Below are 27,932 nucleotides of genomic sequence, written 5' to 3'. Positions count from 1 at the left end.
ACCAGCCCAGGCTGGGACAGGAGACCTGTCCTGGGCCAAAGCCAGACCCTGCCCGGTGCCACGGTTGCTGGCCCAGCACAGCCCACTTGTGCCCCACGTCCCTCCCTGTGCAGCAGCCGTGTGGGGCCAGGGGAGGGGCAGGATGGCCCCGAACTCACCGTTGATGAAGCGCAGGCTGGGCCCGTACAGGTAGTAGTCCTGCAGGTAGTTGTCCCTGGCACGGCTGTCCCTGCGCCGCAGCACCTCCTCCCAGCCCGCCACCGCCCGCACGAAGGCCAGGTGGTCACTGCCGCTCTCCCGGCTCAGCACGGCCTTGGCCTGGGACAGGGACACAGGTGAGCCACGGGCAGCCCCGCCCCCCGCTCCCCCCCGTGCCAGGGGGGCTCCTCACCTTGTCCACCTCGGCGCGGTTCTGCAGGCTGCTGCTGAAGGGGTCCCGCGTCAGGCACGACACGATGACCAGCAGGGGGTGGAGGCAGCGGTAGATGGAGGCCAGGACAATGGCCTTGGCCAGCCGAGGGTCCGTGGAGATCTGGGCCAGGCGTTTGCCCAGAGTGGTCAGGGCTTCCCGCTGGTCCAGCACTCCTGCAGGAGAGCCACCCACGTGGCACATCCATCAGCTCCCAGGGCAGCCAAAACAGGGGATTTGGGAACTGCCAGGGCTGGGAAGATTTGGGATGACCTCCCGAAGAGGCACAAAGACAGGGGCCTGCAATGAGCATGCAGAACCCCCCAGGTCTAACTGAGCTTAGGACAAAGAAACAGCTGCCAGAGCCACAGGACCATCAACTAGGCCTGGCCCTCAACTCCAGATCACCACTTCCCTTCCATCACCTCCCCGCCCCCTTTTTTTTTTTAACCTTGGGAAGTTATCCCCAGTTTTTAAGCAAAGCAGTGTGGGAAATAGAGGGTTTGGGAAAGTCTCTATCAACTGCCATCCAGGGACAATCCTGCCCAGTCTGCCCCACAGCAGCCTGGGCCAAGTCCCACTTCCCACGTTTAGACAGCAGATGTGTTTCCATTGAGAATTAACTCACCGATCTCCTGCAGCAAGATCACGGCTTCATCCACAGCTTTGATGTCAGGGCTGTCCAGAGCCTTGGAGAGAAACTCAACTGCCTGCAACACAGCAGGGAAAGGAAAAAGTGAGCCTGTTTCCCATACAGGTATGTGGGAGAGCCCTCAGGAACCCAGACTGCAACACAGTTCCCTCTTTGTTTGCCTCCAAGGACATGAGCTCAGACCTCTCCATTCCTTCAGTCTTCCAGACACACTCTGTAATCTCAGGGATCTACAGAGTTCTGGTCTGAACCTCCCTGGGCAGCACCGTGTTCAGCAAAGCAAGAACTCAAGCAGCAGCACTCTGGGCTCTTCCAGCTCCTGTCCCTGGGGCTCCATGAACCCTGCTCATTCCCTGCAGGCAGCTGTGCTCACCGTTTTCTCTGGCATGTGGATCTTGGCCTGCACCACCAGGTTCTCCAGGGGCGTGCGCAGGATCTCGGGCACCTGGTACGTGGGCATCTTGTCCAGGCGGCTGCGCGGGAACAGGTGGTAGGCAAAGCCCGACTGGCAGCGCCCGGCGCGCCCGCGCCGCTGCACCACGTTGGACTTGGACACCCACACGGTCTCCAGGCAGGACACCTGCGGGGACAGGAGCAGGGTGAGCACTCCCACAGCTCTGTTCTGTTCACACCATGGAATCCCAGACTGGCTTGGGCTGGAAGAGACCTTAAAGCCCATCCAGTGCCACCCCTGCCATGGGCAGGGACACCTTCCACTGCCCCAGGGTGCTCCAAGCCCCAATGTCCAACCTGGCCTTGGACACTGCCAGGGATCCAGGAGCAGCCACAGCTACTCTGGAAAATCCATTTCAGCCCCTCACCATCCTCACAGCCAAGAATTCATTCCCAATATCCCATCTAACCCTGCCCTCTAGCACTGGGAAGCCATTCCCTCTTGTCCTGTCACTCCAGGCCCTTATCCAAAGTCCCTCCCTTTGCCATCTTTCGATCCAGCCAAGAGAACTCAGACTCCTCAGGACTGATGAATGGTCCCACAGGGCCAGGGAAGCCTTTCCCTCTCTCCTGCCTCTTGCAGTGCCGCTCTCTGTCGCTCTCTGTCCGGCAGCAGCACCAGAGCTGCATGGATGGGACCCAGATGCCACCTGCTGGACACCTGTCCCAGGCCCCATCCCAGGGCTCCCCATCCCAGGGCTCCCCATCCCAGCCCTGCCTCAGGGTCTGCATTCTGAACTGAGATAAAACCGGGAAAATATCAGAGGGTTGGGTTTAAACCAGAACTGCTCCAAGGTGTGAACGGCCACCTGGCCCTGGGAGATGATGTTCTAGAACAGGGGCAGAGGGATGTTCCCAGAATTCCTTCTCCCAACAGCAACAGCAGCACAGCTGCCTTCACCTTGCTACAAAGGTGTACAAACAAGAGCCTTCCCAGGGCCCAGCACTGCCAGGAACAGGCCCTGGGGCAGCAGATCGTCCTCAGAAAGCTGAGGAACAGGCTGTGGGATTGGGCCAGGAGAGCTGGAAATGAGCAGAATCTAACAGGTCAGGGCTGCCCTGCAAGGGCCAGCAAGAGATTTTGATGAAATCATAGAAAAAGGCTGAAAGCAGACAGAAAAGCTACAGATGTTCTATGGTGAAACAGAGAGCTGGAAAGGGAGTAGGATTTGCCTTAAATTTGTTTGAAAAAACTCAGAATTTGATGGGGAGCCTGGCTCAGAGCTTGGACACAGCAAACACTGATGAGGAGCCAAACACTGTCCCCAAACAGTGTTCCCAGGAGCCAAATGGGAAGCAGCTCCATCATCCCCTTAATGGCACCTCCAACACCCCTCTGACCACAGCCCTCTCCAGTGCCCCAAATGAGTCAGAGGCAGCAGGGCAGCAGTACCTTGGTCTTGAGGTCGTAGCGCTCCTCCTTGTGCGTGCCGCTGTCCACCACGTGCACGATGTCGTTGATGGTGATGGAGGTCTCCGCGATGTTGGTGGCCAGGACAATCTTCCTGACACCTGGTGGAGGCCTCTGGAAGATGTTCTGCTGGTCCATCATGGGGATGTTGGAGTGCACTGGGAAATCAAAGCAGAGTCAGTCCTGCCTGGCTGAGGTTCTCTTGTACCATCACCTCCTGCTTCCAGAGATGGGGGCAGAAATGGGGACACCAGCTACCAGTGGTCACAGCCAGCAGCTTCCTGCCAGCCAGACCCCAGGAAGAATCTTCCACAAGTGATTTGGGAAGGCCTCATTTCAGTTGCTTCAACCTGTGGCTCAGTAGCAGCAGGAGCTCTGCTCACCTTATGTCCCAGAGCACCCCAGGAATATCCCTGGCAGAAATCCCACTCCCTCCCACAATCCAGTTCTGAAGCTGCCCCTCCTCAAGAGTCCTAGGGCAGGGTAATGGGGAATCCTCACTACCACCTGGGTCCACTGTCTGAAGTGGGTCTCAGCAAGGGCCCGTGGCTGTCCTGAGTCCCAGCTTTGCCCTGTCACAGCTCAGCGACGCACAGGATTCCCCAGCAGCGGCAGAGGAGAACAGGCACCTTCCACCAAACAACACCTACACTTATCAACAGCCCAGCTGCTCAAAGCTCTGCTCCTCCCTGGCCTGGTTTGACATTAAATAGGCAGAGCTGCTAAAAAACAAACAAAAAATGCCAAAACCCTTAAGAGCTTTGCAGAGCAAAACTGGCTTTTGTTATAAATTTCCTCCTGGGGCAAGGAATGTTAAATTCACTGATCAAAGCTGAGCTCTGGAGTTCACCTGCATCCCACAGAACAGGTCCTGAGATCTTTTCTGTGCAGGCTCAGCATGCAGCCACAACACTGCAGAACTGAGCTGCTTTCCCCTTGCCTAATTCCGAATTGCTGGAGGCAAACGGGAAGCCACTCTTTGATCACACACAGGAGTTACTCAGCCTCTGCTAGGAGGAGTTACTCACACTTACCACACACCATTACACAGCTGGGACATCAAAGCTTACCAGCACTGTACCAGAGCAAAGCTGAAGGAGCACATTGAGCCAATTGTCCCAGATTCTCCCGAATCCTGGGAAGAAGGGGCTGGCCCTGCCCTCTCACCTGGCAAGACGAGGTAGCGGCTATTCTGCGAGCCCAGCATCTCCAGCAGCCGCTGCTGCACCCCTTTGATCTCCTGCCAGCCAGGGAGGAAGCACAGGATCCCACCTGGAACACACCGGGAGTTAAGAACACATGACCTCGAAATCCAGGTGCTTCTCCCCAGCTGGAGACACAGGTTTCCAGGGCAGAAAGCAACCAGGCTACCTGGGGTTTGACACTGAATAGCCAGGAGCTTTGAAACACTTCAATCTCTTGGAAATCACCCGAGAGTTCTGCCTTCTTCCCAAAAACATCACCCTCCAGGCAAGGGTATTTGACACGGATGGGGCTCCAACACAAAAGGCAATTGTGCAGCACAAGGCTGCCAGTGATGGAGCACAGACAAGTCCTGGAACAGCTGCCCAGGACACTGAGGAGTCCAACCCTGTCTTAGCCAAAGACTCAGAATTTGCTTGTGCCACATGGCTCAAGACCACTTGGATCAGCAGGAATTCAAGGAGCCCTCGCACAAGAGGCTCAGCATCGGGGTGTCTCTGGAGGGGTTCCCTTTCTCTCCCCCCCAGCAGAAGGAAAGAGCTCGAGGTGAGGCAGGACCCACCTGGCTCTCCGTGGGCATCGATCTGCAGCACGAGGTCAGTGATCAGGTCAAGGTCGAGGACACACTCATCGTCGGATTGCTGGGTGGAACAGGACAGGCAGGTCAGGGAGGTGTCAGCACACAGCACAGGGGCACCTCCAGAGCACCTTCTGCAGACAGCAAATGCCTGGACTTGGACAGCCTGCCCAGGACTTGGGAGCCAGGAGCCTGGTCTGGGCTCCATCTGGAACCTGCTCTGGTCACAACTGCTGCCAGAGAGAAGGCACAGTCCCTTCCCACTGTCCAGATCTCAGAGCTGAGATCTGTGCACCTCTGCTGAACAGCACCTAACAATTAACAGAATTCCCATGAGATGGGACTTGTGGACAAAACTGTGCCACATGCACCTGGGAGTTCAAATCCATCAGGCTCTGAGCAGCAGCTTCTGTATCTCTCAGTAATTTGGAACAGACATTAAAGCTCAGATAAAATCCCTGCCACAGCAGAAACAGGAAGAATACCCTGGAGGCACTGGGATACCCCAAGCGAGTTTGCTGATCATCCAGGACTGGGAGAAGTGGCTGATACTTCAGACACTTGTTCAGCCACAGGGAGGGATCTCCCCAAGGCTGGAAAAACAGGCTGAAAGACTCCAGACCAGCAGGTTGGACCAGAAAACGTCTGGAGATGCCAGCCAACCTCAGTGAATCTGTGACTCCATGACCCACCACTGGTGTAGGATTACCCAGAGCACAGCACATGTCTGGAGGGCATTTTCCAGAGGAACAGTCAAACTAGTTGCAGAAAGCAGCAGTCAGGGAATTCAGTCATGCAGGACGGTGAGCACTGAGGTAACAGTGCTGGAAGCCAGAACCATCCCAGTCCTGGGCCATGCTTGCCCGGGGTGTGCAAACATCCAACTCTGTGTCTGTGTACACACAGAAACAAGCTCTCAGCCTACTCGAACATCAAACTTCCCATTAAAGGGAGACAAAAGCAACTTGACCTCAATGTAGAGTCATCTTCATGCATAATTTAATCAAACTACTCTGGGGTTCTACTAAGCTGACTACACTTCACGAGGACTAACATGGAATTAAAGCTAAGCAGTGTCCAACAACCACAGGGAAGCAGGAGCAGTTCCAGGCCCAAACTCTCCCCCTGCTGATAGGCCAGAAGCCAGTGCCCCATCCAAGGGGGCAGCTCCCCCACGACACTGCACACCCACCTTGATCTCATAGTGCCGGTGCCGATGCCGGCCCAGCTTGGCCAGGATCTCCTCCAGGTAGTATTCCTTCACCGGGTACATGAAGCCCGGCACCTTGACCACGGGGCAATCCCCAAAGTAGTGGGAGAAGCGCTGGTTGTCCCCAGTGGCGCTCATGAGCACCAGGCGCAGGTCGGGGTTCAGCTTCTGGATGCCTTTGAGCAGGATGAGCAGGAAATCTGTGTTCACGTCCCGCTCGTGCACCTCGTCCACCACGACGTGGCTGACGCCCTCCAGGCTGGGGTTGCCCTGCAGCTTCCTGAGCAGGATGCCCACAGTGCAGAAGAGCAGGGCCCCTCCCCGGGCAGGGGGTTTGCTCTCCAGCCGCACCTGGTAGCCCACGTTCTTCCTCATGTTGGGCCCCAGCTCCTGCGCCACGCGCTGGGCGACCGAGATGGCGCTGATGCGGCGGGGCTGGGTGATGACCACGTTGCAGCGCGCGCCGCGGCCCTCCAGGATGTAGTGTTCCAGCAGCAGCTGCGGGATCCTCGTGGTTTTCCCACAGCCTGTGTCTCCTGCTATCACCACCACGGGGTTCTGCTCGATGGCTGACAGGATGGTGTCCTTGTGAGGGTCTACTGGCAGCGGGTGGCTCTCCTGCCAGGAGGCTCCTCTCCTTTTCCAGAGGGCCAGCAGGTTCTGGCTAAGGCGCACTTCCTCTGCTTCCAGCATGGGGATGTAGGTCTTCCCCGTGATGGCATCGCTGATCGCACCGGATTCCTTGGTCAGGTTCATCATGTCATCAGCGATCCGGGGCCTGGACTCCCTGATGTCCACGGGATACTGGGAGAGAGCGAGAAAGTTGGCGAGGACAGCAAGGTTAGTACTGGTCCTAAGAAGGACAGAAAGAAACAAGTGCCTGGAACAGACTCAGCCAGTCTGGCTTGGCCAAGGCTCTGCCAAGGTCTCCTCAGATCTTAGGTAACTCAGCCTTGTTCTGAGCTGAGGTTATTTAAAGTGAGAACTAATTTGGGCAGCCCCCTGTGTGTTCCTTGCTGCATTCCCTATTTTAGGAGGGGTATTAGTGCTGCTGCCTGAACTGACAGGCACAGACCAGTAACTTCAGCTCTCCAACACAACAGCCCCTCAAAGACAACTTTTGGAAACTATCAAGTTACACCACCACCCAGACACATAACTTATACAAAACACAAGCGTTTGGCTAAGCAAGAAACATTCTGTCTTGGCAAAAGAAAAAACAGAAGTCCCACATCCCACAGGAAGAACTACAAGGAGCAACAGGTCAGGAATTGTCTAGAACACAAATCAAAGCATTGGCCCAGACGTTCACGGGATTAGAAGTTGCTGAACTTTTTATCAATCACAACTTTTGGATTCAACCTTAAGAGTCCCAGAGTCTTCCAAAGGGAAGGCCACTGCCCAGAAAGGGCAGCAGAGACTGATCAGGTTTTGTGGCAACAATCAAACCATGAATTCCCTCAACATTTTGACAGGAAGCTTTCAAACACATCCAATTCCTGAAGTGAAATGGGATCAGGCAAAGGAGATCCTCAGGGGGCTGAGCCTTACGTGGTTCAGGTAGTTCTCAATCTTGCGCAGGGTGGCCTCAGGGACTTTGATGTGGCAGGGCTTCCTCTGGTTCTCCCCCAGCTCCCGCAGGGACGTCATGTTGTACATGGCATGGCTCAGGGGGTTGTTGTTCTTGTCCACCAGGCCAAGGCTCTGCAGGGAACAGGCAAACAACATCATCAGGTCTGAGGCTGCTCACACCAAGGGCTGGTATACAGAGCACCTGGATCCCATGTTTGGATAGGCCCACTCCTTACCATCCCAAATCCATCAATTCCTGCCTTTCTTGCCACAGCAAGAAACCAGACATGATCCCACTCCAGCTCTGGAGAACCAGACACACCAGACACAACACTTGCAAGGTCTCAAACAGACCCATGAGAGGAACAGCAGACATGACTGCAAAAACCTCTTGTGTCCCTCGTTGTGGTTCTGGCATGCTGTGAATCCCAAGGTTTGGAAGTGCATGTTTATTAACCATTAGCTCATTAAGCACACCAAAGATCAGGAAGTTTCCGGCATCCCCCGTCAGGCTCAAACCCAGTGAGTGATGTGGGAGGAGCTGTATCCACAGGCACATCCCCAGGGGATACAGGAGCCAGGGGCACTCACCTTCAGCTTCTGACAGGCCAGAGCTGCTGCTTTGTTCTCGGCCTCCACCTTGCGCCGGCCCTTGGCAGCGAAGGTCATGGGGCAGGGCCAGCGCAGTGTGAGCTTGCAGATCTTGGTCTTGGTGCCCACCGTGCGGAACTGCATGTACTCCTGCAGGAACGACAGCACCGGGCTCTGTGGGACAGCCTGGGCCCAGAGGGACCACCCTGCCCCACCTCTGGCCCTGCCCAGACCCCCCAACAGCCCCACCCTGGGCATCCCTGGCAGCGCTGTCCAAACGCTCCTGGAGCTCTGGCAGCCTCGGGGCCGTGCCCATTCCCTGGGGAGCCTGGGCAGTGCCCAGCACCCTCTGGGGGAAGAACCTTTCCCTGATATCCAGCCTGAGCCTGCCCTGGCCCAGCTCCAGCCGTTCCCTGGGTGCTGTCCCTGTCATAGGGAGCAGAGATTGGAGCTGCCCCTCAAGAGGAGCTGCAGCCCCTGCTGAGCTCTGCCCTCAGTCTCCTCTGCTCCAGCTGAACCAACCCAGTGCCCTCAACCACTCCTCGTGTGGCCCTTCCAGACCTTTCACCACAGGGGGTTTTGCTGGATTAGTTGGATTTTTTTGGATTTTTTAAAATGGAGCACTAGAAGGAGTTTACTGCACTGAACTCCACCCCCCCAGCTCGCCAGGCGCGGTCTAAGCCAAAGTGAGAGCAAGCAGCTGTGGGGAACATCCTGAGAGCCTCGGGGTGGAACTCAGCTCCTTTCTGCTGAACACCTCCTGGGAAGGAGGTGGGTAACACATCCCGGGAAGGAGGATCACCAGATACAGGCAAGAATCGAGTTGTGGAAAGATTCCATCAGCACAGAAGCTACACATTGCTCCCAGTAACACAAACTTGTGCTTGTTGCAGATAAATGGGGAAAGGAAACCTTAGATCGTATCTCCTTCATTCAGACAGCAGCTCCTCCACTACCCTGGCCTCAGGAGCAACATTCCTCGTGATTCTATCAAGACATTCCCTCATGTCTCACCATGAAGTCTCTTCTCTGCTGTTCACACTGATTTCTCTAGGTCTAGTTCTAACTTCCCTCCTCTCCCCAGTTCTGCTGCCCAAAGAAAGCACTGAAAGTGATTCCAGTTGGAGCCTCTGAGCTTTGTCCCTGGCAGGGGTCAGACAGCACCTTACCTTGACTGTGGAAGAAGAGGTTGCAATCTGAATCACTTGGGCCAGGAGATTTTTGGGAAGTGGGAACTGTGTCAGGGCACGGATGGCGGTGTTGTCATCTGTCATTTCAATGGAACTCCCTCCTCGGCTGCATGGAACATGAGGAGAGTTGGATGTACAAATGCCCACTTGTGCTCAGACCCACTCCACTCCAGGAGTGCTGCTGAGCTCTGAAACCACTCAGTGAAAGCCCAGGTAATTCTGGTTATGTGCAGAGTCCAGCAGTCCCTTGCTACTAAAATCTGTCAGTCAGAACCACCCAGCCCAGCAAAGCCACCTACTACAGAGTGATCCAACCTTCACACCAAGGCTACAGACTAAACAGATCTAAACAGATTTAATTAATAAATAATTCTGAATAAAAAACCCCATCACTGAAATAACCACCATCACCTACATCTCTTACAGATCTTGCTCCTGCTGCCTATTAGAAATCCAAGATCTGTGCTCATAAAGTCAAGCAGGCAGCTTCAAGCAGGGGATGAAAAGGAGCATATTTAGCACTGCCCTCAAAACCAGGGTGGTCAAAACCTGGTGTAAGTGCACATGCACCACTTCTGGGGATGGAAATGTCCTTAGGCACAGAAGAATAAGGCAGCTAACAAGACTGGCAGCAGTCTTTCCAGAGGGCAGAGCTGCAGAGAAGAAGTCTATGCATTCCCTGGATGGCAGCCAGGTACAAGACCAGGCTGCCCCAGTATTCCTCTGGCCCATCTCCAGGCCCCCCCAGCTACAGGAAAACCCTCCCTTCCCTCTGCCCTGGCTCAGCATTCTCAGCCAGACCCACCTGGCGTCTCTGCCTGGGGTCCGGGCATCCTGGTGTGCCATGGGCAGGTAATCCGAGACATCGATCGCCTCCTCCTCCAGCTCTCCTTCTTCCAGCTCCCCCTCCTCCAGCTCCCCTTCCTCCAGCTCCTCTCTCCTCATGGCTTTGGGCATCCTGCCCTGCTCCATGGGCTGGATGGCATCGTCGGGCTCCATGCGGCGCCAGCAGGTGGACAGGTCAGCGAGGGAGGGGCCGGACTTGGAGCGCCACTTGCCCTCGGAGCACCAGCGCTCGTCGGGACAGCCCAGCTGGTCGGCCAGCAGCCGGTACTTGGCCGCATCGAAGAGCTCGTTCCGGGGGCCCAGCAAACCCCAGCCCTGCAGGAGAGACACGGGCAGCTCTGGGAACGCCCCCGGGCAGCTCTGGGAATGCCCCCCTGCAGCTCTGGGAATGCCCCCCTGCAGCTCTGGGAGCCCACACCCTGCTGGGGACGGTGGGGCAGGAGCGGTCCCCTCCTCTCCTTCCCCACGCAGAGAGCGAGGAAAGGCACTTTCAGGAACTCTGAACTTTCCCCCACCACTGTTCTGTACCAACAGGAATCTGGTCCCTGCCCTCCCTTCCCAGGGCATGCCTCTCAGCCCCACACAGCTCCTTAGAAAGGGTGGACCAGGATTTATTGGGCTTTTACAAACTCTTGGCTGTATTTAGAACCCTCAAGTTTTGAAATCACCCTCAGAGCAGGAAATGCATCTTTTTGGGAAGACTAGTCTGAACTGGCATAATCTGGGATAACACAGGATGAGAATTCAGGGAATGGTTCATCTTTCATTTCCCAGGAAGAGTTTTTTGTACAAGCAGCAGGAAAATGTCCCTAACCTGGCAGATTCTGAAGCAGGCTGCAGTAATTAAACACTCTCCCCTACCATCACCATTTAGGACTGAACCCTGCAGGAAGCGCCAGACATATCTGGAGTGCAGCACACACCATTTCTTACCAGACTGCTGCAGTAAGTTCTAGCTTTAATTTTCATAAATTAAAAGTTACAGCTTTAGACCTTTTAATGGCCTTAATGGGCCTGCACTATAAAAAGCTGTATTATTCTGTGCTGTGGGAGTGCCTGAGACACCAAAGTTCACCTGGCTCACTGCTCTACTCAAAGCCTCTGTATTCACTCTCTGCACTAAATAGATGCTATTAATTTTCTTGAACTGATGACTTTTTAAAGCAGCATTTGTAGCTCTTTCTATAGCTGTGATCACACAAGGCCTCCATCACAAGGGTCTTCTGCCAGCTTCCAGTTTGGCTGGCAAAGAAAGCTTTGCATGTTCAATCTGTGGTTTCAGGGGCCTGGGTTTTGGTTTAAGCTCTAAACTAAAGTACACTTCAGCCATTTCCAAAATTTGGGGAAAATGTGTCAATAGGGTATTTTTCTTTGAAGTTTCCTTTGAAAACTTCCAGGCTCTCAAAGAAAGCAGGGAACAACACTGGACTAGGGACGATAAAACCAGGATGTATTCCCAGTGAATGCTGACTGCGTGAGGTGGAATCAAGTCAGTGAGTGAAACAAGTTTTGCTGATTCCAGGATTAGAGGACCAGCTTGAGCAGCTGAGGAAGCTGAGTTTTCACACTGTCTTCCTGAATTTCTGAAGACTGGTTATTTCCTCACAGAGCATTCTGATCTACAAGCAAACCAAAACCTGTCTCACTGCCAGAGCATGCACAGCATCTTCTCCTGAGCAGAGAGATATCCCTGTTCCCACTCCACACACAGATCAATGGGAAACTCTCAAATCAGTGTCAAGGTAATACATAACAGCCAGCGGCAGAGCTGGAGATAAAACTGCATCTTTTTCTCAGCTATAAAACACCGTCAAGAGCGACCTTCAGAGTTTTACTGTGCCTGTTTGATACTGGCTGCACACACCCATTTCTAGCCATAAGTAAGTGCCAAACAAAGCCTAACTGTCAGAGTAATAGCAAAACACAACACAATGTAATTGCCACGCTGGCTTTGATGAAGAGGAAACAGGAGGCTCTGAAGGTCCTACAGCTGCAAACACACCCAGCTGTGCTGGCAGAAGTGGGAGTAAGTGACCAGCAAACCCACCTGAGGGATGCTCTACTCGCTGTAGATGCTGGGACTAAGGAGCTGATTAAGGTCCAGGACAAAAGGAACAAAGACAGGACTACCTGAAGCAAGTGGGATTTTAAGCTCAAATGGATTCAGACTCAAGACTTCACCCTCTACCCCTGACTACCAGAGGGGCCAACTAAGGGGGTGCACAGGCAAAGAGAGATGAAAGAGTTCCCATCACCAGGCCAGGCTGGCTGCACACTGCAGGGTGTGTCGGGCCAGGCTGAGCAGCAGCAGAGCTCACCTTGAAGAGCTGACACGCTGCAGCCGCCGCCTGCCGCTCCGCATCGATCTTCTTGGTCCCATAGCCCTCCACTTCCACGTTCTTCGGCCACTTTATGTGGAGAGTGACTTTCTGAAAGGCAAGGAGAACCACAGAGTGAGCCAGGGCAAGCTCTCCCCTCCACCAGAGCACACCCACTCCAACCATCTCTGCACTCCAGGCAAAGAAGAGAAACACAGAAGAAAACTGTGAACAAAGTGTTGTCTGGTCCCTTCACGGGAAGCTCCACTCCAGGAGCACTGAAGGAAAAGGCTGAGCAGGGCACAGAGGTGCCACAGCCCCACAGGAGCTGCAGGGCTGAGGTCCAGCATGGGCTGTGGTGTCACAGCGTGTCAGCACCGAGGGATAAATGCCAGGAGGTCATTACAGGAACAATTCCATTCCAGGGCTGCCCCTCTGCACTCTGCAGCACACCAAAGTGTGCCCCAGAGCAAGATCCCCTCTCCAACAGCTTCCAGCTGCAACAGCAAGGAAATCTTCCCAACTGCTTCCTCACTGTAATGGAAGCAGCACAGGGTTGCCTCAGCTCCCAGGCACTCCAGCACTCAGCAGGCACAGGAGCACCCAGCTCCAGCACAACACAAGCACTGGCAGAACCACAGCCCCACCACAGCTCCTGCACGGGAGCATCCTCCTAGATGGGAGCACTAAAAACCTGCAGAGAATGCTGAAAGATGAAGCCTGCCCTCTTCAAAGAAGGGCTCCAAATCAAGAGCTCGCTCGGCTGCCGGCCCTGCAGATGCCACAAGGCTCCAGGAGGGAAATGCCTAAGGAATTCTCTCCTGTTTCTGCAGCACAGATGAAAGGCGGCAATGGATGGATCTGCTGGGGAAGCCCAGCCTCCAAGGCTGGAGCACAGGCTCCTGACTCTCCAGCACCTGGCTGGCTGCCTTCCTGCCCCTGAACCTGGCTCTCTGCAGGGAATTACTATGGATTTTGCCTCGGGGCTCTGCCTGGAAAGCACAGACCTGCTGGGAAAAAAGGTGTCTCAGAAGGCCAAGTGCTCACAAACCCCCTGTTCACGTCCAACAAAAGCTCTCCAGGCTCTCACCTGTCCTTCTGCCCACATTTGCTGGCTTGTTTTTCTTTGTGAGCCAACCCTCATTTTTTTCCCAGGGCTCCTTTATCTCCTTTATTGTTTTCCTGGTTTAGTTTTTTGTTTTAATCTGAAGTTACTCTGCACATTAATCTATTTAAGTGCTGGCAAGAATGGGAACCAATTACACAAACTGAAGAGATGAGGCACTGCCTGGGGTATTCCAAATTTTAGGGATGAGGCACTGGCTATGGTATTCCAAAATTTAAGTTAGGAAACTGCACTACTGCTTGAGAAAGAGCAAGAAAAACAAACACAAATAATGAAGAACTCTGAAGCAACATTACTAATGTATCCCCTAAAATCCAGGGATGCTTAAGAAGGATGTGGCAATAAAAACTGTCTGGGAAATTTCAGACAGAATGTTATTGGAAAATGTTAATCCATCAGAACTGAGTCTTTTCCTGGAATGTAGGTTACAGTTAAACTTCAGCTGGAAAGGGCTTTCAGCTCTGGAATGAGAGCTGGTGTGACAGGAAGAGGCAAAACCTTGACCATAGAGCACCATTAGGTAAGAATTCCTGCTCAGTTCATAACCCAGACCCGGATCTGGGCCTCTGGCATCCCAGTGACAGCTCAAACTACCTGGAACACTGTTTGCTTGGGATTCCTCCACTTCATTTAACAAACAGGCTGTATTTCACTCTGCTCTTAAATACTATTAGAAGCCTCCCTCTATTGCAAACAAACTCCTCTTTTCCGGTTGCAATTGGACATTTTTGGCTTCGGAATTTTTTTCTACTGGAATCCACAATCAAATCTAGGGTTCCTAAGGGCTAGAATACGGCTTTTAAATCTTAATTTTCTAAGGTAGTAGGACACCTTTAAGCACATTTAAGCACAGACTCTATGTCTTTCTGGTGAGAAAGGCCAGATACAGCAAGTCACTTAAAAGAAAAATATCCACACACAACGAGGAACAGCCCCTGCATTTATATACCTTTAAAGCATATGGAGATCAGGAAAAATAGGAAGAAGTGAGAATATTTCTTGTTTGAAACTTTTACGTGGAATTAAAACTCTTCTATGATTTTCTCTAGGAAAGTTACTTCCAGGATTAGCAGTTCTGTGGCTCCCTTCCCATGCTATGTCCAACACCCCTCCGGCAGCACGGGATTACCTTTTTCCTTGGCCCATTAGTGTGGATGTAAACCAGCTTGTCCCTTGCATGGGAAATGCCCAGGGCTCGGCCAATCACGCTGTTGAGCAAGTTTTTAGGCTGTGGAAATTCCTTTAGTAAGTCTCTGGAATCTGGAAAAAAAAATGAAGAGGAACTAAATGTCTCCCAATTGCTGTGCAGTCCCGTTCAGAGGCGTGTTCCAACACCGGCTCCCTGCGGCTCCAGGAGAGCCGGGCTCGGAGGGCAGGCAGAGGTCCAGTGTTCACCTACAGCATCTCCAGGCACCAGCAAGGTCCTGGATCCCTGAGGCTGGGACAGACCTCCAGGATCATTGAATCCACCCTGTGCCCAATCCCCACCTTGTCCCCAGCCCAGAGCACTGAGTGCCACATCCAGGTGCTCCATGGACACCTCCAGGGATGGGCACTCCAAACCTCCCTGGGCAGCCCCTGCCAAGGCCCGACCACCCTTTCCAGGAGGAATTCTCCCAAAATCCACCCTGAGCCTCCCCTGGCCCAGCCTGAGGCCATTCCCTCTCCTCCTGTCCCTGTTCCCTGGCAGCAGAGCCCGACCCCCCCGGCTGCCCCCTCCTGTCAGGGACTTGTGCAGAGCCACAAGGTCCCCCCTGAGCCTCCTTTGCTCCAGCCTGAGCCCCTTTCCCAGCTCCCTCAGCCGCTCCTGGGGCTCCAGCCCCTTCCCAGCTCCATTCCCTGCCCTGGACACGCTCCAGCCCTCAGGGTCTCTCCTGTCAGGAGGGGCCCAGAGCTGCCCCCAGGATTCCAGGGGGTCCCTCAGCAGGGCCAGCACAGGGGACACTCCCTGCCCTGGGGCTCTGCCCACACTGGGGCTGGCACAGCCCAGGGGCCATCGGCCTCTTGCCCACCTGGGCACAGCTGGGCTTGTGTCCAGCCGCTGGCACCAGCACAGACCCAGTGCCTTTCCTCACCAGCTCTGTTTGTCATTCCTCAGTATCAAAACCCAACTGAGCAATAACAACTTTGAACAGTTTGGGCATTTGCAACGTCCCCCCCAGCCACGGGTTAAATCCAGGGTCTCACAAGTTACACATTAGATCCAGCCAGCGGTAGAAACATGAAAAAATGCCTGAGGACTTCATCCTGAAATGACTGGGACAGCTGGATTAGAGCCTGGGAATGTGGTTTAATCTGAATTGCTTGGAGAATCCCCTGGAAAGAGGTTTGCCAACAGTGTTTGGAGATGCAGCAGCCCCAGAGGCAGCAGGACAGAGGGCAGGTGGGACTGACCCCAGCCCCCACAGGGAAATGCTGCTCAGGGTACAGCAGGGAGGGGATGTTGATGATCAGATCAAATCACTCATTTAAAAAAAACAACAGTAATAAAATCCCACTGCCCCCAACAGAGCCATGTCACACCCACGTCCCAGGTCAGTCTCCTCCCTGACCACCTCCAGCAGTTTCAGCAGTGAGGGAGCTGCTCCAACTCCTCTCACCTGCATCACTGCCATGGCCAGCACTGGGAAGGGCCTTTTCTTCCAGCAGTAGGTCCAGTGAGATCAGATCAACTGGATAACAATTCCGGATGTTCCTACACCTCACAAACAGGGAGGTGTCACAGCTCCCCGGCTGCCCCTTCTCCCAGGCTCCAACACCCCCACTAACCCAGATGTGCAGGGACACGACCTGCAGCCCTAATCCCACAGAAAGCCAAGGCAGGAAAAGGGAACACAAACGTTTTTGCTGGGCTCACAAGTGAATCAGACAGCACAGTCCTGCAGGTACCAAAAGTAGCATAAGGGAACAGGGAGAGGGATGGGGTCTCCTGCTCTGCAGCAGCAAGCACAGCTCATCCCACACTCAGCCTCATCCCACACAAATTCCCCAGGCAGTCAGGACTTGGGTGACCTCCCTGCAGACCACCCTGGGGGTGAGCATTCCCTTTTGGAGGGTTTCTGAACCCCCTGCAGGAATTCAGGGCATGTTTCAGCAATGAATCAGAAGCCACCACAGAGATCACTGGTACCACCAGAAACCAGAATTTCTGACTGAGCCACCAAATCCAAGGAGAAACGAGGAGCCAACAGTCACTCATCAGAGCATCACAAGGATGTGCCACCGTGTTCTGCTGGAAACTGATTCTGGAGCTGCTGTCATGAAGACACACAGGAACTGCAGAGAATCCCAAAATGGTTTGGGTTGGAAAGATCCTTGAAGATCTTCCGTTCATTTATTTAACAAATGGGCAGGGACGCCTTCCACTAGACCAGGTTGCTCCAAGCCTATCCAACCTGGCCTTGGACACTTCCCAAGATGTTCAAGGCAAGAAGAATTTAGGAGAGGCTCTGTCACACAGGCACGTGGAAGAGACGCTCTCCAAGAAGCTGCTCATCATGATGATGTCCTAGGAGAGCCCAGCTGGAAGCTGAGCAACTGGGAAACCATGGGAGATTTAGGGAAGGCAGAGTTCTGCTGTGCCACTGGAGGCCTGACACTGTCAGCCTGGGGACACTTGGCTAACGGAGAACAAAAAGCCACTGCTGATCCCATCACCCTCTCCAGCAAAACCCAGCAGGCTGATCCACAGCTCAGCACAGAAGATTCACTGGTGACACTCAGTTTTGAAACTTCTTCTTGCAAACCATACAAGAACCACCTGGATCTTGAGAAAGGCTTTCAGTAGCCTTGGATAACTCCAGGGGAATTGCAGGAATTACTGTGATTTACGACCACGATTTGTCCATGAATTACCTTCTATATATTGGCCAAGGGAGCAGGAAAATGGTCTCAGCCTAACAAAAAACTATGGGCCAATTTTGTGTAATTATACATCAAATGTGCTATTTCTATCTACTCAAGCAAGTTTCTCTATATTCAGACTTTGGCCTGCTCAGGAAAACTGGAAAAGTGTCCAAGATTTTGGCACTCCACAGTTCTATTCCGTTCCACAGTGGTGGGACAAACGGAGGGAGGAGCAGTAACACAAGTCCCAAATGCACCATTCAATTCACTTAATAAAAAAAGAAAAGCAGAAAGCAAATCTCCAGCACCAGCATGGTTATTTGGCTTCCAGCTGTTTCCTCTTTCAAAAACAATAACCTGGGAAATTCTGTGATAGGAGGTGCAAGAAGCACATTTTTAATACCCCCCCCCCAAATCCAATTACCTATGACAGAGGCAGTTTCTCACATTCTAAGGTGACTCCTCAGTGAAGACTAAATATTTAATCTGCTCTAGAGGGGAAAATAGGATCTCTGACTAACAAAGCCCAGTTCTGGTGACAGCTCAGGCTTGGAATTCCCAACAAGGTGCAATGTTTTCTCCCCAGCTGACAACGCCACATTCAGCAGCACATTCTGACAAGGATCACCTTCAGCCCATTCCTGCCCCAATCCCAGAGCTGAAAGGATCTTATCCTGCAGGAAGCCATCCCTCCCTCGGAGCTCTTAAAGAAACAACCCCAAACTGCAGAACTGGATTTGCAGAATGTTCCCTTCCCTGCCAAATCAGATTTCTCAGCATCTTCCTCCAAGGAGTGTCTCAGTTCTGTCACAGCTGAGAGTGGATGTTTGGGTGGGAATTGTGTCAGTGGGAGCACAAGGAGTACAGCCCAATACTCCCAAAACTGAGCCACACATGACACCCAAACAGCTCTGAGATCACGAAGGAATATTAAAAGCCTGTCTTGGAGAGCAGACAAGTCAGGGTGGGGCTATCAAAGAAGCCAATTAACTAATTAAAGTTCCTCAAAGCCAGTGAGCGCTTTAGGTTAATTCAATTGTGAAAGTCCAGGATAATTCCAAGCTACACTGAAAAACACAAAAACCAAACCCCAAAACCAACAAACCACCCAGCTGGAGTGGCCCAGCCTCCTACAAACCCCATCAAATCTGAGTGAAAACACTCCTGTACCAGAGCACAAACCAAACAGCCCAAAGTCCTGTTCAAGGAGGACAGAGGAGATACATTAGTTTCTCTCTTCTCTCCAATTCTGCTCCCTGGAAAAGCAACAAATTAGCACCAAGGACAAGCCAGCAATGACAAAATTCCTCAAGATATAACAAATTCAAGTAATAAACCCGAAAGTGTTTCCAACACATCAAAAATCCCCAAAGAAAAAAAAGCCCTGTGGGTCCACAATATCCATTTCACAAGGAATTAGCCCAGACATGTTCCTCTGCAGAGATGGAGGGAGACACAGAAGGTTCCACCTGGCAGCTTAGCTTAGAGTACACCAAAACATGGCTTTTTGGGGAATTTCAAGGGTTTTAAACCATCCCCAGCCATCCTGACCATGGTCCCTTTCAACACACACAGACTAAAACCCACACACAGCTCCTGGCTGAACAAGAGCTTAAAAACCAGGAAAACTGAGCAGGCCCCTCCAAAAACAAGTGGGATCAGCTGAGGAGAAGGAGCAGTGGCCAAGATCCCCCTCGGAGCCACGGGGGCTGATCAGGAACCTGCCCTACTCCAGGAAGGCATCCAGAGCTCCAGCCCAGCCCAAATTCTGCTCTGGTTCTACAGGACAAATTTAATTAGTGACAGAGGAGGGTTCCTGGAGCAAACCCGAGGGCAAGGGCACGTCAGCCTCGGGAACGAGGGGAAGTGACTGAGCTGCCCAAAGCCCACTGTCTAAGCCAAAAAAGTGAAGCCTCAGACAACAACACGGATCTAACAGTGACTTTTTGAAGCTGGCCTCGGGTCCAGGTGGATTTTTCTGTATTTGTATCCAAGGCTAATAAAGCAGCCAAACGAGGACAGCTAAGGAGACATCAGCCCACAAGCTGAGGGTGAAGAACTGATCTCAGAAAGAGGTTCTTCAAATGACATTCATGATCTCCACGTGCTCAAGTAGCAGCTGGACAGGTAGGGCAGGTTCACGAGACCCTGAGGGCTTTTATTTGTTCATCCAAAACAAATCCATTATTGGAAACAATCCCAGTATCACCACACTCTCATCTCAAGAGCCTTCCATGGTCAATCCACCACATAAATTGGGAGGGCGAGTGAACTGAAGACCAAAAATAAAAGTACTCGGGCACTGCCTGAAAACACATTACAAAAAAGTGCTGACAGACGAAATACAAAAGAGGAAAGAAAAAAAAAAATCCTGGTTTATTCCTTTTCTCAGGCAACACCTGAAGCAGCTCATTAAACAATAATTTTGGGTGGCTCAGCACCTGCTTTAGCAGGGAGTTAATCTGCTCTGTTGAACAGCTTGAATGTAACAATTAAAAGACCATCCCACTATGAACTCCAAAATGAAGCTCAGCAGCTTCTGAAAGGCAAATGGAACCAAGACCCAAAGAATCCTGAAATTATAGAGAAAATAGTAACTTTAAAAGTGCTGGAGAGTGGGAAAGAAGCACTGAACACAGAAGGATAAGGGTGGAGAAAAAGGAAAAAGTTCTATTGTAACAATACCCCAAATTTCCAAAATGCAGCCCACGAAAAAAACTGAAACCCAAACAGTGATTTTCAAGGGAAAATGGTTCAAGTCACAACCTCTGGCACAAAAGCACTCGCATCTCTCTAAGCCCCAAGTGTTCTGCACACTCCATAATCCAACAAAAAGCGATTCAAAACGTGACATCAAACCCGAGTTTTAAACATTCTTTCACAGCAGTGACGATTCCGAGCAGCGGGAAGGCATTCACCTTCCCACCTGGGCCCACGCACACTGACAGCCAAACGGGGAAAATCTTCCAGGCTCTGGCCAGAGACATCACCCCTGGCCGGCGTTAGGGACGCTGCAGTACTGAAGGCCGGATGCTCCAGAGCTGTCCGTGTCTCCATCGGCGTTTCCCAGGCTCTCCAGGTGGATCCAGCGGGATCCCGCGCACGGAGAGGCGGGGAACGGCCCTAACGGCCCGCGCTGCCGGGCGCCGCCCGAGCGCTTCTCAACCCATCCCCTTTCCCTGACAGATCTCCACGGGGGATTTTCCTCTCGCGTCAGCGACGGGAGGCGGCCGGAGTTTCGCCCAGGCCCGGCTCGGCGACCTTGAGGGGAATCACCGGGGAAACCCAACTCCGGCCAACAAAGGGCTGCCGGGGCGGCCACAAAGCAGCTCCGCGGTCCCCCCCGGCGCCCCCCGGTACCTGCGCAGCTCGGCGGCTCCTCTCCCTGGCCGCGCATCCCGGTCCCGGCAGAGCCGCGGGAAGGAAAGGAGGGATGGAGGGAGGGAGGGATGTGGCGGCTCCCCCGCCCCGCCGCGGGCCCGGGCTCGCCCCTCCCTTCCGCTGCGCGAGCGCCGCGCGGGGCGCCGAGAGCCGGCCGGCTCCGCTGCTCACCCTGCGCTGCCTCGGGCTCCTCCTCCTCCTCCTCGTCCCGGCGGGGCTCGGCGGGCCCGCGGGGGACCGAGCAGAGCCCGCGGGGGCCCGCGCAGGGCCCGCGGGGGCCGCGGCAGAGGCGCAGCGGCCCCGCCGCCTGCAGCAGCAGCCCCAGCGCCGCCATCTTGGGCCGCCCCGCGCCCGCGGGCAGCGCAGGGGCCGCGCGCGGCGGCGCCCCCCGGCGGGCGGGAGGACCGAGAGAGGCCCGGGAGAGGCGGCAGAGCCGGGCCTCGCGTCCCACCGGGAATGGCGAGGGAAGCAGAGGGAAAAGGGAGGGAAAGGAAAAGAAGAGCGGAAAGGAGAAGGAAAAGGAGTGGGAAAGAAGACGGAGAGGGGAAAAGGTGAGGGGAAAGGGAGGAGATGGGAGAGGGAAAAGGAGAAGGGAGAGGGGGAGAAGGAGGAAGAGCCGCTGTGCTGCCCGCGGCCGGAGCCCCGCGGCCGCAGCTCTGCCGGGGCTCCGCAGCCCTGGGAGCGCGGGGAGCTGGGGCCGGGGAGCTGCGGGGCGCACACAGCCATTGTCCGGCCCTGCCCCGGCCCTGCCCCGGCCCTGCCCCGGCCCTGCCCACAGCTCCGGCGGGAGGCCCGCGGCGCTCGGCCCCAGCCCGGGGCCGTTTCCCTGTTCCCGAGGCGGCACCGCAGGGACGGGGCGGGTTTGCTCCCAGATCCCGGCGGTGCCCCTCCCTGCATCCTGGCGGGTCCCTGGATTTGAGGATCGCTATGAATCTTCCCTGATTAGAGGGATAACACAAACACACTGTATTTTCCTGCTTTCAGCAGCATCTCCCTGGGCTGGGTTTCCTCCCACACCTTTTCCTCTCAATCCTTCCACCTCCAGGCAAAGCCAGATCTGGGATGGTTCCACACGAGTGACCCCAGGTACGACTCCAAGGAGAAATCCTGAAACTCCTTTGGGGATTGTTTCCAGCTCCACATACCCCAACACACACACAGACCAGGCAAGTCATGGCCAAGTGCATATTCCTAAAAACCAAGTCGTTCATCCTGCAGCCCATTATTTGCTAATATTTGAGATAAACACTAAAAAAAAAAAATCTTAAAATCTTTATAAGCTTTTAAAATAAGTCTTTCTAAATATCTTAGAATCTTAAATCTTTATCAAATCTTAAATCTGTAAAAATCTAAAAATCTTGATAAAGATCTTATAACCTTTATAAAATAAGTCAGCCCTTCCCCACTTCTCCCAACTCCGACTCCTCCTGTTACTCAGTTCAACATGAATTATTTCATATCCAGGTATAGAATTCTTAAGGCTGTAGAGCTGGTTGAAATTCTGACCCTACAGGATTGTTTATTTGTTTATTTAAATCTGAACTATTTTTTCTAAGCAATTAATCTATATTAGCCCTGGCTGTACTGGGACTACCATTAAGTTTTGCGTTTCTTTAAACCAGGGTCTCATTTTTATGTCAAAACTTTATTACTGAGTATTTTGTGTGTAAAGTGAAAATTAACATGAATGGCTGGTTAAGCATCACGATGCAAAATGGATTTTCAAAAAAATTTCAAGTGGGTTTTGTGTAGTTTTGAAGTCAGAAAGAGAAAACTTCAAAAAGACAAAAAGTAGTGACTGATACAATGGCACAGTTCAGTTTTACAAAGCCTGGGCTCCATGACAAGAGGTTCAAGAAGAATAAAGTTATTGAATAAAAACCCTGTAGAAAAAAACCCCAACATTGGAAGAGCTGAACTCTCAAGAAAAGTCTTATTACACTAAGTTTGCCTTTTCCTGTATTCACTTTTTAGAACCTCTGAATTAGCTGCTAATTTGTCCTTGTAGGTTCTTGTGCTTAACAAAAACCCAAATGGAAACACAAACCCAGATCTGGAAACAGCACCAAATGACCAAAAAAAATGCACTTCTTTTTGAAAGACATGAAGTTATTCTGGCACTCAGATTACAAATTTTAAGAGACTGGTCCACTAAAATGGGAAAAATCATTCAAAACTGATTGATTGTTCATTCAAAACTCATCCAAAGATCATCCAAACCACTAAAAAGGAAAACAACTCATTCCATTTAAGGGAATTAATCCTGTGTTAATCTTGTGACAGCACATTGCACAAACTATTATTTTTATTTTTTACTGTAATTTTTACTATTTATTCAGAAATAAATGGAGGTGGTTTGGAAACAAAAGCTTCGAGGAGGACTGGAAGGAAAGGGAGGCTGGAAACAGCACAGCACCATCCCCTCATCCTGCTGGGAGGCAAATCTACTGAGAAACTGCTTAATGTGACAGAGTTCCTGGGTTTTAGCATCTCCCCAGATCCAGCAAGGCAATGAACTGTCCAGCAGGAAAGGAACCCATATTCTAACCACAGCCATGGAGCTGCTTCAAGTCCTGGACATCCAGGAAGGAACCCAGGAGGCCACAGGAGAGATGGGAGATCTCCCCAGGGAGATGGGAACCGTGGCTGGCGACCATGGGGGCAAAGCAGAGCCACCCAAACACGAGTGAAGTACAGGCTGGGGAAACTTGGAAACACATGGACAGGGGGCTGGAAAAGCTGGGGCAAGAGGCTGACAGGCAGGCCCAGTGTGCAGGAACAGCCAGGAGTGAGGAGGGCTGGTGGTTTGTCACCAAAAATGATATAAAAATTATCTTGTGGGCACAGAAACAGCAGTGAAGACTCAATTTATTAAAAAATTCCAGAAGTCGCCGATTCCAAATATCTTTATTTTGCAGAGAGCAGCGTTAACCAGCACAGACAGGATCTCCAGAGCCATCTCCCAGATCTGGCAGCTCCTGGGATGAGCTGGGCTGGACCAGCCCCTCCAGCCAAGCCTGTGCAGAGGCAGCAGCTCGTTAACGAGCCAAGTTTCATTAATGAATTCCTTTATCCCCAGGGCTGGAGCATCCCGAGTCCCAAACCCAGCCTGGCCACGACAAACCACCAGCCCTCACCAGGAAAGCTCCTCTCCACCCAGACTCCAACCCCGCTCACAGGATGTGATGGAGGAGAGGGGCTTTGTTCTTCGTACACAATTCTGCCCTGGACTGGGAAGAATCCTGGGATTTTTGGTTTAAATCCAGCACCCCCAGTGCTGGTGACTCAGAGCAGGGCAGTGACAGGAGTGCTGGGGTCACTGTTGGGTTTCCTGAGTGCCAAGGGAAAGGATGAATTCCCTGGGATGGAGGGAGGGGTCCCTCTGCTTCAGCCAGTGCTGGAATACTTTGTTCCATTCTATCCACTCTCTTTAAGACCAAGTAACAGAGCTCAGGAAAGATCCACAAGTTAAAACAGAAAACTGTGACTGGAGAGATTTCTGAGGACAAAATATGATTGAAAGGAAGGTTGGCAAAGCAATGGCAGGGAAAAGAGACATGGTGACAGTGACAGGTAATAAAGGACCAAATCCCAAGCAGGAAGAGCTCATGGAGTTGGTACTAAGGAATACAGGAATATTTAGGAGGACAAAATTAAAAGGGAAAAAACCTGTACTTGAAGCTAAACAGCAAACAAGTGTCCAATGTGTCTGGACAACACTGCAGGGCTCCTCCCCTGCCCAATCCCACTGCTTCCCTGAAACCCTGTCCTGTCCCTCCTGCTCCCAGCTTTCCTGCCACATTCCCTCCCTGCTGCACCGACCAGGACACAACTGAGCTGCCTCCTAACACAAATGAACTCCTCATCCACCTGCTCCAGCTTCCACCTCCAAGCACAGGGAAATCCCAAGTGGAACTCAAGGCTGTGTCAGGTCTTACCTTTGAGGGAATTCAGCGAGAACATCTCCATCCCCGTGGAAAGGGTGGGTTCCTGGGACAGCAGGAGGGAGCACAAAGAAACAGCAAGTTAGAATTGATACTTCCTGTAAAATGTTTCAGGTGCTTCTGCTTTGTCTCCGTGGTGACAATGAGGTTTTTTAAAAAGCTCTTTAGGCCAGGATTAAGTAGATTATTGCCATTATTCCCTTTAAAGGAAAAAAAAAAAGCCAGGAGGAAAAAGAGAACTGTACTTTTGATAACGTTCTTTGCTGAAACTGTGTTAACTTGCTATTTAATTTCTTACTAAAATAACTTTCACTCAAATAAGACAAAACCAACTTTGCTTTGGGGTGTTTTATCTGTCATGCCAAGTATTAAATACACTGTAGAAATTCTTGGAAACAATAACAAGGATTTTCTAACAAACTTGTATCGGGTGGGTGAGGATTGAAGGTCATCATTTACACATAAAGTTGAATTTTGGAGCTGGACTTCCGTGATCCTGGTGGATCCTTTCCAAGTCAGGATATTCTGGGATTCTATGGACATTAACTGTCCCTATGACTTCCTGTGCATGCAAGTAAAAGCCTGCAGTTATCATTCAGATTACTCACTTTTGCTTTCAGTAAGACAAAATTACTTCAGCAGCAAAAAAATAGAAAAAAAGGCTTCAAATAAACCCATCCCATTTTCTGGCCACATCTCTGGATGTGACACCTTGTTCATGGTTCCCTCCCCACGGACACATGGACACCTGCCGTGGCTGCCAGGGCCACACCCGGCCTTGCCCAAGGACCAGATCAATAAAAACAGAGTTCTTGACTTGGCAAAAATTAAACCTCGCGTGTGCTGTGGTGAATCTCGGAGGGAAATGTCCTTGCTGTAACTAAATCACTGCAGGGAACAAAGTCAGGGAACCCTTTTGTGGTCCTGGAGCGAGATTCCCGAGGCTGGAGCGCTTGGCTATGGAGCCCAGCCCCAGCAGGAATGCCAAAGGAATTGCAGGGAGCGGGGCACACGGCAGGCAGCCTGTGCCCCCTTCCATAGGGATCATCCCAGCCTGGGTTAAACTGCCTTAAAGCCAAGGGGATTTGTGACAAATCGGGTGAGTCCAATATTGCTCCGACAGGAAAGAGTCAATCCTTGAACCCCCCGAAGTCGCTGGAGAGAGAAAACCAGGAATGTGACAGGGAATGCTGCAGTGAACCCCAGCTCCCGAGGTATCGGCCACGTCCTCCTCCCAGATTTGGAAGCATGACCAAAGAGGGGGAGCTGTTTGCCTGCAGAGAGAGTGAGTGCATCCCCCAGAATCCAGGGAATCCAGGGAATCCCTCCCTCAGCGTCCTGGGACACGGCAGCACGCAGGCACATAACCTGCAACGTTCCCTGCGGAGCAGGAATTCAGGGAACGGGAGCAAGGAACGCCTCACCCACGCTGGCATGGGGAAAAGGGCTCTTCCAAAAATGGCTTTGAGCTGAAAGAGGACAGGGATAGATGGGATATTGGGAAGGAATTCCTGGCTGGGAGGGCACAGGGTGCCCAGGGAAGCTGTGGCTGCCCCTGGATCCCTGGCAGTGTCCAAGGCCAGGCTGGACACTGGGGCTGGGAGCAGCCTGGGACAGTGGGAGATGTCCCTGCCCATGGCAGAGGTGGCACTGGCTGGGCTGTAAGGTCCTTTGCCACACAAATCATTCCATGATGCCATGCATAAATGCAACATGGAAATGATTGGATATGATGGAAATGGTCTTTTCTGCTCAAGAACAAGGAAATAAAAAATTGAAAACCTTCCAGGGATGAGGTTCCAAGATGAACAACTGAGATCCCCTTGGATAAGCAAGATTCCAACCCAGCTGTTTGTATAATCCTGTCTGCAGATCCCAGCTGAGCTGGGACCCTTGCTGGGAACCAGTAAGAGTCAGACTGGGTGGGAGCGGGGCAGGACAGGGAGGAGAATTAAGGATCTGCTAAATTTGGACACCGAGATCCAGACCTGGGAATCACTTTTAGCACATCCAAGAGCCTGGGGGAAATCCCAGGGTTGGTTGCTGCAGATCCTGATCCCAAATAAAAGGAAGTGTCCAACTACGGCTGCTGCTCCAGCCCCCAGGGAAACACAGGGATGCAGGACCAGCATGGAAAGGGGATACTGGAAGACTCAAAACCTATTTTGTCTGATGACAGCAGAGATGTGGGAGCTCCGAGGACACTGGATTTGGGAAGAAATGGAACAGGATGACACAGGACTGGTAATGGTACAGCTGGAGTGAGAATCTGTGGGACCGTGGAGCCTTGTGCCTCACACCCAGCAAACTCCGGAGTCCCAGGTGGGGAAAGAGACACTAAAAGTTTGTTAGGAAGAGACTCAGTGCTCCTGCTGCAAAGGCAAAGAGTGAAACCAAGCAATGTGGCACAGAAAGCTGTTAGATAAAACCCCAAAGGATGGGAAGGAATTGGGTCTTTGTTGGGTTTCCTTGATCCACTGGAAAACAACTGTGTGAGGGAAAACCACATCCCCGAGAGAAACGCAGGGAAAATCACAGCAATTCTGATTATTGGCTGCTGGGATATTCCAGCAGGGTTGGAAGAGGCAGAGCCCCGAGTGCTTTGTGAAGAGAACAAAGGAGAAATCCTGCTGTCTCCCCCCACATCCAGCCCCAAGGATCCCCTGCCCCGGGCTCCAGGCAGAGCCACTTGCAGCAGAGATTTCTTTTTTTTTTTTTACTTTTGGCTACTCGGGCCAACGGAGCAGCGGATCCGTGCAGGAAACCTTCCCTTACCAACCCTAACCCTGCCGGATCCTCGCTGCCGAGAAGCTGGAAGGGACAATGAAGGGCTGCAGGTGGGAATGGGCGCTGGATGCTCTTGGACACCCCCCGAGCACCGGGGCCAAACGGGTGACTCGGAGCGACAATTCCCATGGCCACGGGGGAAAACGGGGCCAGCGGTGACACCGGGGCGAGCCACAGGAGGGGGCGGAGAGGCAGGACTGGGAAAGGGCTGCGGGAGAGCAGCTCTGTGCGGGAGCGAAGCCTTCGCAAGGCAGCGATGGGAACTCCAAGGAGAGCCGCGCTCCCGGGGCTCCCCCGCCGGCCCCTCGCCCAGGGCCCGCGGCGAGCGGTGTCCCGGAGCCCCCCCGCTCATCCCCGGGGCCCCCCGAGCATCCCCAGCCCCGCCGGTGCTGCCGAGCATCCCCGGCGCCGCCGAG

The 27,932-nt window shown here is 52.8% G+C and overlaps 1 protein-coding gene and 1 long non-coding RNA gene across 4 annotated transcripts in view; one reads left to right on the top strand and one right to left on the bottom strand.

Moving 5' to 3' along the window:
• DHX30 (DExH-box helicase 30) overlaps positions 1–27,932 on the bottom strand; it is a 29,975-nt gene that overhangs the window by 1,813 nt on the left and 230 nt on the right. Inside the window, exons 2-16 of one of the 3 annotated variants that reach the window (XM_069006134.1) lie at positions 24,724–24,775; positions 14,688–14,818; positions 12,433–12,543; positions 10,074–10,429; positions 9,248–9,374; positions 8,079–8,228; positions 7,467–7,619; positions 5,898–6,719; positions 4,691–4,769; positions 4,093–4,197; positions 2,908–3,083; positions 1,435–1,641; positions 1,038–1,119; positions 392–585; positions 159–318 (exon numbers count right to left, since the gene is read on the bottom strand). In XM_069006134.1, the coding sequence (XP_068862235.1) occupies positions 159–318; positions 392–585; positions 1,038–1,119; positions 1,435–1,641; positions 2,908–3,083; positions 4,093–4,197; positions 4,691–4,769; positions 5,898–6,719; positions 7,467–7,619; positions 8,079–8,228; positions 9,248–9,374; positions 10,074–10,429; positions 12,433–12,543; positions 14,688–14,818; positions 24,724–24,754 (2,884 nt within the window). In that variant the 5' untranslated portion in view covers positions 24,755–24,775. Of the gene's footprint in view, positions 1–158; positions 319–391; positions 586–1,037; positions 1,120–1,434; positions 1,642–2,907; positions 3,084–4,092; positions 4,198–4,690; positions 4,770–5,897; positions 6,720–7,466; positions 7,620–8,078; positions 8,229–9,247; positions 9,375–10,073; positions 10,430–12,432; positions 12,544–14,687; positions 14,819–20,764; positions 20,876–20,956; positions 21,135–24,723; positions 24,776–27,932 lie in introns of those variants that run through there. The other 2 variants (XM_069006132.1, XM_069006133.1) reach the window with 2 other exon arrangements.
• On the top strand, positions 21,160–24,729 carry LOC138106119 (uncharacterized). Its single transcript, XR_011148910.1, has 3 exons — positions 21,160–21,336; positions 21,831–21,951; positions 23,125–24,729. It is a non-coding gene; the product is annotated as an uncharacterized lncRNA (long non-coding RNA).

This window comes from Aphelocoma coerulescens, chromosome 2 (genome assembly GCF_041296385.1).
Source record: "Aphelocoma coerulescens isolate FSJ_1873_10779 chromosome 2, UR_Acoe_1.0, whole genome shotgun sequence".
NCBI lineage: Eukaryota > Metazoa > Chordata > Aves > Passeriformes > Corvidae > Aphelocoma > Aphelocoma coerulescens.
This window is presented reverse-complemented; position numbering and strand designations above follow the sequence as displayed.